Source organism: Carya illinoinensis, chromosome 10 (assembly GCF_018687715.1).
Source record: "Carya illinoinensis cultivar Pawnee chromosome 10, C.illinoinensisPawnee_v1, whole genome shotgun sequence".
In the NCBI taxonomy this organism is placed as follows: Eukaryota; Viridiplantae; Streptophyta; class Magnoliopsida; order Fagales; family Juglandaceae; genus Carya; species Carya illinoinensis.
The window spans coordinates 18,670,623-18,681,589 of NC_056761.1; the positions used below are offsets into that span (position 1 = coordinate 18,670,623).

The 10,967-nt window shown below is 35.3% G+C and overlaps 1 protein-coding gene across 2 annotated transcripts; it reads left to right on the top strand.

Moving 5' to 3' along the window:
* The first annotated feature begins 8,435 nt into the window (after positions 1-8,435).
* LOC122278733 ((S)-scoulerine 9-O-methyltransferase-like) lies at positions 8,436-10,438 on the top strand. 2 transcript variants are annotated; one of them, XM_043088916.1, is made up of 4 exons: positions 8,436-9,213; positions 9,354-9,418; positions 9,518-9,680; positions 9,873-10,047. In XM_043088916.1, the coding sequence occupies exons 1-3, from the start codon at positions 8,472-8,474 to the stop codon at positions 9,629-9,631; spliced, it is 921 nt and encodes a 306-aa protein (XP_042944850.1). In that variant the 5' UTR covers positions 8,436-8,471; the 3' UTR covers positions 9,632-9,680; positions 9,873-10,047. The 2 variants fall into 2 exon arrangements, with proteins under 2 accessions (XP_042944850.1, XP_042944849.1); XM_043088915.1 differs by lacking the exon at positions 9,518-9,680 and having other exon boundaries at positions 8,437-9,213; positions 9,873-10,438.
* The last annotated feature ends 529 nt before the right edge of the window (positions 10,439-10,967 follow it).

Consider the following 10,967-nt stretch of genomic DNA (forward strand, 5'->3'; position numbering starts at 1 on the left):
CAGGGAAGTCATTAATAGTCCAGAGCAATGCCGCCCTCAATACAAAGAATTCTCGTTTGTATGCATCATATGTATGAACTCCCTCTTCCCATAATTCTATCAACTCATCTATTAGTGGACGCATGAACACGTCAATATCATTTCCTGGTGCCTTTGGTCCAGGGATTAACAAAGACATCATCAAGTACGGATCCTTCATGCATAACCAAGGAGGCAAGTTGTAAGGCACAAGTAGCACTGGCCAAATACTATACGGCTTGCTCATGTTATTGAATGGGTTGAACCCATCACTCGCTAAACCAAGTCTGACATTACGAGGATCTTCAGCAAATGAGGCATGCTTCCTATCAAAGTCTTTCCAGACCTATGAATCTGCCGGATGTCTCATGTAGGTGGTATCATCAACACGCTCTGTTTTATGCCACCTCATGACTTGGGCAGTCTTCTTTGACACAAACAACCGTTGCAACTGTGGCTTCAAAGGGAAATATCGGAGGACTTTTTTGGGTATCCTATGTTGGGTAGATGTGCTTGAGGCCCACCTAGATGCATTACATTTAGGGCACTCATCCTTCTCAGCATTCTCTTTCCAAAATAAGGCACAATCATTTGGACATACATGTATCTTTTTGTAACTAAAGCCCAAACCACATTGTAATTGGCGAGCCTCGTTATATGAGGCAGGGAAATGTGCTTGAGGAAATGTAGCTTGCAACAGCTTGATAACCATGTCAAACGACTTCACAGTCCAACCACCAACAGTCTTTATATGAAGCAACTTGACTATGAATGATAGCTTTGAGAACTTAGAACAATTTGGATAGAGTGGCATTTTGGCATCATCTAGCAACTCATCAAAGTTAGGGGGTATTGGAGTATGAGCGGTGTGTCCTTGGGGAACTCGGTCTGCAATTCCTTCTGGACTAGAGGAATTATCCATGAAGGATCCAACACGGATGTCATCTAACATCTCGTTGACATCATCAATGTAGTCATTGTAGGAATAGTCATCAATACCCTCTTCATCCGACGATGTGTTGTATTGCAAAGTTTCCTCCTCGCCATGGAATATCCATTACGTATAAGATGTATCTATCCCGACAATGAACAAATGATCCTCAACCATAGAGATAGGATGGAAAGATCGATTTCGGCATCGCCTACATGGACACCTAATGCAGTCTCTCCCCGGTGCATGGGCCTTCGCCATATCTATGAATTTTTTTATGCCCTCAGCATATTCGTTGGAACGCATCCTATCTTCAATATGCATCCAAGCCCTATCCATCTAGTAACGACACAAGAAATTGTACAAGTTCAGAAGGATATGAAAGAATTCTTGGTAGACTATTGAAAGTAGGAACGATTATAATGGTTTGGGGGAGGGAAAACTCTTTCATCTCAGAAAGAGTGCTAGAAGTTAGATGCTGACTATTCAGATCACATGAAAGCCTCATATAGTTTAGTTGATAAGGTCCAATTCACTTTACCTAAGAGAATTGGTTCAGGTAAACTCAAGCTAATGAATATAGGTTTGCTTCTATGGTCATTTATTCACGGTCTAAGTTGGACAGTTTTTTTAAATTGTGTGATCACATTAGCTAGGAAGTTCTATGGTGTTAAGGTAGCTAACGTGCTTACTTTTGGGCCGTCCAAATGTTTTTTTCCAATTTACATTTGAAGGTAGCACACAGAATGTCTACCATACAATTCATTTAATCGCGAGAGTTTGAGGAAACATATGAACTGAAATACACATTAATTTCTAGTATTAAAATTAATGGTGAACGGCTTATTGCTTCCACTCAGTTCCAAGAATTGGCCCTCTAAGCTATTGGGTTTGTAAAAAAGTTTTTTACTGGCTTTTTTGTATACATAGATGTATTGATGGTGTTATGATGGACTTGCATGGGGAACAGAACTTCCGTAAGGTATGACTTGTATTGTTAAACTTATGTATGAATAATCCCAATTAGAGTGCAGTGGTAATCAATTGTTGTTGTAAGGGAGAGCATCTATTTGATTTAAATAGATTTCATATACAATGATCAGTTTATTGTACAAACATGTCATCTATGTATCAAATACAAACTTCGAATTAAAAATGGTTAGTGTAATTGTTCAAATGGAAAAAATTAATAAAAAACTATATTAATGCAAAATAATAACATTACACAACATTATTGTTTTGTCTAATCCAATGTGGAGTGATGAATAGGGAGGTGTAACAATCTTGAAAATGGAGTATTTTTCTGTTTCTTATAATAGAAGTAATTGCCTTGAGGTTTTAGTTAGTTACATCGACATATTGAAGTAATGTCGTACTTATGTTAAGATATTATAGAAAATGCTAATTTAATATCACATTAAATATTTGTCATATTTGAATGACAAATGAATTGTTTTATAATGTTTGCAAAGATTTTACTTCTTTTTATATGAGGTTGAATGGAACAAATTTAGATGAGCGATAAGTAGAGCAAGTTGTCTTACTTTGTCAAGCCTTAAGAGTTGGAATAACACATTTTTGCATGCCTTTAATAGGAAATATTCTTTACTGAGAAAAGGGTTGTATAGCTATCATCAACTAAAAAAACCATTCAACCTATAGTGTAAACACAAAGCAAGGCGAGAATATATATTAGGCAGATCTTCAGATTGGCTGTCTTACCTTCTCTGTCACAATAATGTGAGGGTTAGGTGATAATTGCAGTAGTGTAAGACTGAGTGATACAAATACTAGTCATTTATAGTGCAGATATTTCATGTTTAATTTAGCAAAATTTCAATGTAATTTTTATGGCTACAATAACACAGCTTTATGAAAGCTGGCCGCATGCATAAATCTAAGTATCTATGTTTGGTAGTAAACAGGTTTATTCTAATTAAATTTATATACATAATTTCAGCAATAAAATACCATATTGGTACGACAAAATTGCTAACAGAGCACGTTATGGAATTCCCTATTGAGGGATGGCTACCCCAAAAGGGAAAAAGATATAATTTCCTGAATTAAAATTGATTCAAACATCGTGCAATTAAAATAATGAGTGGTGCTGAATTTGGTATTGATGTAATGGGTGGACATGCATGGGGTGTTCAAACTTAACGTTAGGAATAAGACAATAGTATAAAATATACTATTGCATACCTAGGGTTATTGGACATGTTGGAATCTCTTAGCTATATGTGGTGAAGGTGAACCATTAGGATTTACAAAGCTCTATAGTAGTGGCCCACCAAAGGCAAAAAAGTTCGTAATGGACTTTAGTTTCTTTAGGCCAGCACAATAACACATAAAAGAAATTGAGATGTCATCTTCAGATATCAACATGCAAGCACTTGCTAGTTAGGGCATGTGCATTACAAACATATGAGTGAGAGAGGTATGTTAATCTCCAATGCATGCAGTCACACAACTTTGTGGTAAAAAGCTTTTCTTCACAAAATATTCAATACTTTGTTAACACAATATCTATGGGAAGAGGGGAAGACTAATCTGACCTATATCCATTGAATATAGGTCACTTGTGATTATATAGAGACCCAAAATTCTTAGAGCCATTCTTGGGAAACTTACACATAACTGGTGTTCTGATTAATAAAAGTATCATAAATCTGATTATTTAAAAAGATAACCAGGTTTTTTTATATAAGCAAAATAGAGAGGTGGTTATTACATTCTACCAATGGAAGGCATCATCCCCCTCATTTCCAAACCACATACCTGAATATGTAATAAGCATGTATTGCTCAGATAGACTCAGCAATAAACAGAAGAATGAATGGGAAGGCCAAACATTTGAATAAACATTTATTCAAAACACTCAAGAACGTGTGGCACAAATAACAGTAGGAAGTGACGTTTTGGAATCTCTATTAGCAAAATTTTAAATATATTATGTGAATGGTAGATATAAGAAAGACAAACAGACCAATTGTATCACAAGTAGTAAATTAAGGATACTTGACTCATAACAAAATTATGAGTGGTGAATGTGGGTATGCAGCTGCAAGCATTTCTAAGATACATCCAAATGTGCTTTCTTCACATTTCAACCAAGTGATACTGTTATTGATAGGTAAATAGCATTCAAGTAATTATATTAATCATTATTAACTGACGGGAAAATAAAAATCAAAGAAGAATCGGCTCAATCATGAAATCCCAAGTGCATAAGTATATAAGGTAGATTATATTTGTATCAGGCTAAACCAAAAGGGTAATAGGAATGTCCATTTTCAGGAAGGGATTGTTACATTCAGGGCTGATATTAATGATGGATATTCATAACCATCATGCTATGATGATGACAACATGTTTGGTACTACATTCCAGGTAACAAGTAGGTGGTAAGGGGTGATGATCAAGGGCTGGGATCAGGTTTGCAGAATGTCACCTGAGGCTGCAGATCCTTATAAGGTGTATGGAGAGTTGTTGATGTAGACCATACAATTTTCGATAATTGCATCTAAGTATAGAAAAGATTTCACATGTTGCACCATTGGTCTGGCAATTCAAAATGACTTTATACTACAGAATATGTGGTAATTCTTTTAGGCTTGTAGTTATAATAAACAGTAAGATTCTACCAACTATATACAAAACCTGTGTCATAAGCATGAGGTACGAGGATTTTGTAGTACGATCAGTTACAACCCATAAAAAAACCAATTGTGCACATGTATGTAAAGGTTTGAACCCATCTGTACATAGGTATAAACAAGATTGAAACCCTGTTCTTTTCAGATTTGGAAAATAGGTAAGCAGATAAGCTCATTATCATGGGAAAAAGGAATAATTAGAATTTACAAAATGCAAGAGGGATAATGGAACACTGATGGTAGTCAACCTGTGAGTGTCACACGCCGATAGATTTATATATGGGGGATACATTATTAATTTAATCTAATGTCCAGAAACAGTCCATTATATGATTAAGACAAGACTGTTAAAGCAGAGAGAGGTCTGTATCACAAAACTTAATTTCATTGATAATTTATTAACCTTGACACCAGTGATTTTGACATTGGATTGGGTACCAACTGAAAAAGCAACTTAAGTACTGCTCTTTCCATACATCAAGGTTAATAAGTACTACAAGGTCAACATCCTGGTTTGTGGCAAATAATTGTGGCATTTAACCTATTTATTTGGAAACATCCAAACATGCTCAATCATTTGCCATATCCTATCAATAAAATACTTGATAATTTGGGGTTGCTATCATCTATATCTTAGTTTTTATATGGGAGTGTGGCTATCATCTATCACCCATGAACGGCTATGAGCACAAAAACTCAAGAAATCTGATGATTTCTAGCACTAACAGGGCAGATCTCCTTGTCCTGAGATATATAATCATGTAATTCCAAGTGTAAAACATTCATAAGCCTGATTCACATACCAAATAGCCTAAAGGGATAAACAATCGATCACATAATTAGTACTTGTCCTGCGTGATGCCACAAAACCACCAATCCAATTAATTAAAGAAGCTGCAAGCGGGATTTCACAATACAAAAAGTGCACAAAAATCGTACTAGGCCTCAAGAACCAGAGATACCCAAGCATAGAAATCTCTTCCAATAGGCGAGAGAATTACCAGGGGAGAGAGAGAGAGAGGGAAATTTGAGAAGAGAAATTAACAATAGGCAAATGTTCTTAAGAGAGAGATTAACCTTTTTCCGTAGCTATTCAGCAATCAATAGCGTAGCCATGAGTTGCGGCAACCATCCTACAGTGAGGTTCCACGGGGCGGCGAAACGAGAAACCACCACCGGCGTATTGTCAGAGATTATGCGGTGTTGAAAGGCACAATTTGGGCTAGGGATCTCTTGGGCACAGATTTAAGAGAGAGATGGAGATTTATTCCAGAAATTGCAGCAAAAACAAAGCCTACCTATTTGTGTCCTCAACTGGCGGTAGTGATTCTCTCCGGGGCCGTGAAAAGAGAAATTTCAGCCAGATTATCCAGTATTGAAGGGCACGACTTGGGCGTTAGCGTTCTCTCGAGCGCAGGTTGAAGGCATCGATTTCTGGTGTGTTTAGTTTATATTGTTATCGGCAAAAATTAAAATAGACTAGAGGTAACAATGGCAAACTTATTAACATGAACACTATCTCCTCGCTTTAATAGGTTAAAGGCCATGACTTTTCATCCGTCGCACATTTTTTGGTGATAAACATCAAAACCTATTGCAACGGAAGGGATTTGTCCCATTATCTAGTATTTCCCACAAGCGTTAGTCACGGACAATAAAATCGTGTGAAAAAATGCTTTTTCTTGTAGTGTGTATATAGGCTCTAGCATAAAGTTTGACTTTTGAGGTGAGTGACAATCTCTTGGGAGCATCTATAATAACAAAATATTCATGGATAATATTATAAAAATATATTGAAGAGAAGAAAAAGTAAAATAAAGAGTTGCTACTTTATATAAATTTGTTCACTCACACACTCACATGAACTTTGACATTGATGATTTTATGAGGAGTGAACATTTATGGTGATTGTTGCAAATAAGAGAGTATAGTCTAATTACTTTGTTTTGTGAGTAACACTATGTTTGAATTGAGATGCATCAAAACTTGTTATTTTCCTCATTGTTTATATATATAAGAAAAAGATTAATTTTTTCAATTTTTTTAGTTTATTTATTTATTATTTTATTTAAAATCAAATAAATAAAGTGATAAAAATATAAAATATATTTTTTGATTGGGTCAGTGTTGTGTATTTTTGGTTCTAAAGTAGAAGTCTGTGACTTGGTTTCTGATTTATTGGCATAAGTCCCAGTGGGACTCTAAGGCACAAAGCACGTGCACAATTTAAGTGGCTTAAGTCACAAAGACGCACCCAGCCCCTCGATATAGTTGCCCCTTCACTTGCACGGGTACTCACCCAAACATACGACACTGCTCATACACAAGCCCTAGCCCTCCTTATCTCATCCACATCTCATTCAGTTTTCTTGGGAGAAATACTCAGTTCCGAGTTTGCTCGTACATCAGATGCATTTAATCCATGAAAAGTTGAGCACGTGGAAATTGTTCATCAAGTCTTTCATCTCGGAACATATAAATTATATTTATTCTCTTATGAGTCTTGTCAGATTCGTGACAAAAAAAGAGAGTATTGGAAGAGCAAATTGAAATATGTTAAAATATTTCAGTAAGTGTGCTTTTGAGGGGGAGTTTAATGAACTTGCTTAAATGAATTTGTTGAGAGGGAGTTGTATGATATTTGTTTATTTTTGTTAGACAGAAATTTGATATCAGACTAGAACATTGTTCTATGTCATTATTGTTTTATTCTTGATTATTTGTTTGAAATTTCTACTCAGTTTCTTGGTTTGTTATTTGTGCTTTTGATAGGTTTTATATTACGTTTATCAAGTTGGTTTTATCACCAATCTGCCAATGGTGAAAATTGTAAAGGCAAAAGTTGACCAAGATTAGATAACTAAATTATAAGATTTATCTTATCATTATATTTGTAATTTTTTTATGAATGTAAAATAATTATCGACTTTATCTTTAAACAATATTGAATTTATCTAGAAGTCTTAGATGTTGTTTAGATTAGTCATTTAGATAAAAATCGAGACCATGGGGATCTGCATTTATCCAGAACAGAAGCTGAACAGAAATCAGTGACTGCAAAAGAGAATTATCGCAAAATGTCAACAATTCGTAAATAGTTAGTTTTACAAACCTTTAATTCTAAATATAGTTTATTGTTGCACGTGTGTTGCACATGTATTCCTTTCTTGTATGTATAGTTAGACTACTCTGTGCATTTAATATATAGAAGATTGAGTCCGTCCGGCCATTTGTGTTCTTGAGCCTTCTTGATCATTCTTAAGTTTCTTGAACATTTTTAGGTGATTAGATCATCCCAAATTAATTATCCTACACGCATCCTTACTACTTTTCTTCGATATAACTACCCTGGTTTTAGAGTTCATTTTAGGGTAGGTAAAATATATACTAATTAAACAATATTGGTCACCATAACAAAAGTATATGTAAAGTAGCAGATAACTACCCTAGTTTTAGAGTTCATTTTAGGGTAGGTGATATATTATATATATATATATATGAAAAACAATTATTGATGATCTATTTTTTTATCATTTCATAATATGGTATTATAAGTATCTAATTATTTAATATTACATAATGGAATGATACGAATTAGAATGATAAGTAGCGTGTGTATATACACACACGAGGATATGCTAGTTTACATATATTTTTGTTATGGTGACCAATATTTAATTAGTATTTAACCCACCCTAAAACGAACTCTAAAACCAGGGTAGTATTTTACCTAACTACCCTATCATCTTTACTAAAATAATTAAAAGTCTATAATATAGGACACCTTATTTTATCGAGACTTCCATTATAAATATATATATTCTTCATGAGTTAAAGATGAGGAAAGATATCAAAAGATAGACATGCAGGTCCAAAACATGGAAGTCCAGGAAGCTGGAGATCAACTTTCAAGTTCGCGGTTGGATGGTTTGGTCGCCATTCAAATGGTTCTAAGAGCTGCAATTGAGCTAAACGTGTTCAATATAATTGCAGATGCGGGGCCCGAAGCTTATCTTTCTGCAGCAGAGATCACTTCAAAGATCCCAACAACCGATCCAAATTCTGCTGCGTACACTTTGGAGAGAATACTAAGATTTCTGGGCGCCCAGTCCATCTTATCGATATCGCGAAAACCATTAGGAAATAATGGAGAAAATGCACGCCATGAATGGACCTATGGCCTGAAAAAGATGAGCCGATGCCTTGTGAGTAGCAGTACCGGCGGATGTACTACTTCCCCGGCTTCAATAATGATCCGTATTTCCTGTGAAAGGGAATTGCTCGAGAGTTTGCTTAGGATTAAGGATGCAGTTCTTGAGCCTGGAAGCGAGCCTTTCAAGAAGGCCTATGGGATGAATTTTTACGAGTATCTGGAAAAGAAGCCAACTTATAGACAACTGTTCGATGAGTTTATGGAAGTTGGAGAAAAATTAGTGTTTGATGATGTGTTCAAGGTGTATGGTGGATTTGAAGATGTGAGAGAGTTGATAGATGTGGGGGGCGGCATTGGAACCACTTCTGCTAAGATAATCTCTTTGTATCCACACGTTCGTGGACTGAACTTTGATTTGCCTCAAGTAATTGCTGATGCTCCCACGCTCCCAGGTCAGACCCCTCTCTCTCTCTCTCTCTCCAAAACAAGGCTTGTGATGATACTAAAATTTTATTGAAGCAGAGACAAAAACAATATATTCCGTGTTTAGCCATCATTCTCAAGATCTTGATGAAATCTTCTTATTTTTCAGGTGTGGAGCATGCGGCCGGAAATATGTTTGAATCAATACCAAATGCCCAAACAATTTTATTGAAGGTTTTTTTCCCTCTTCGATTCCTTTATTTTCTGGCTTTCTTTTCCATTGTTATCGGCAAATTTGTATCTTTATGTATGAATTGTGGCCATATAATAAAGCAAGGAAAGGAAAGGGCAAAGGAAGCATCTAGGGAACTTGTAGTGAAGTCTTCGAAATTGGAACGTCGCAAGATTAGGGGCAAGAAGAATCAAAAGGGAAGGATGGGATTATGAAAGTACACAAAAACCAATATATAAACATAGCAGAAGCCGGATAAAATTGGTACGTAAAGAGAGGAGAAGACACAAATAAACCGTAGGGAAAATGCATGGAATACAAATATAATATATATATATATCGAGACATACATACACGAGAATATGAAGTTATATATTAATTACTTACCAGTAAATAAATAATGCAATGCAAATATTATGTCTTTTGACTAATATATATATATATATATGTAAACAGCGAGTACTCCATAACTGGGATGATGAGCAATGCAAAAGGTTGCTGAGGAATTGCTGGAAAGCATTACCAGCCAAGGGAAAGGTGATAGTTGTGGAAATGGCAATCCCACAACAACTAGAAAACAATCCCGAGACAATGAACGTTCTAAACGAAGACTTGTACATGATGCTCCTAATGACTGGAGGCAAGGAGCGAACACTCGCTGAATTTGATCATCTAGCAAAAGCTGCAGGGTTTACTAAAATGAAGGTCTTCCCAATGCCTCATGGGTCGGTTCATGTTATAGAGTTTCACAAGTAAGGCTAGCTCATGACTCGATTCATGGTATAGGACGACATCGTACCGCGGATCAGTACTCTAGCTTTAATTTTTATTGCTGAAATAGAGACGAAAAAAAATCTGAAAAAAGATTCTCAGATATCTCATGCTTATGTTCTTGCTGGCAATAAAAGAAAATGATTGAGAATGTAATTGAGCAAGAAAATAAAAGGAAGACGTAGTTTCCCTTAATTTATGCTCAAATTTTCTTTATGAAGAATGGAATCTTCCATATATTGTTATGTTTCCTCCTTTGACTTTATGAGATGTTTCGATTATTTTTATATTGAATTATCATAATAAGCCAAGCCATCTAAACTATTAAGGCATCATGTAAGATATGTTTATATATGATAAGAAATATTGCACATCAAACACCCCATGTATGTTATAATATGGATACCTACTATTGATACAATTTCTAGTATGCCTGCGGTATGCTCTGACAACCTACAACTTGAAAGAAAAGCTTGGGGACCAGTGAGAATGCCCTCGATGCTTAAATCATTGAGGATTTATGCTTCTTAATCAGTAATGAATGAAAAGACTTTTATAAGTTTGTATCCGGTAGGATATTTGCAAGTGTATTATTGTTAATTAGAATTAACAAACCTTACAACTTAATAATTACTATGGTAAGAGATAATTGTATAAATAATAGCTATGCATCAAGTACTTATGTATAAAGTTAATATGAAATTAACTTTAAGATTTTGTGTGTGTATATGAGTTCTGCTACATACAATTACTTTTACTTACTCTTTGCATATTTCACTA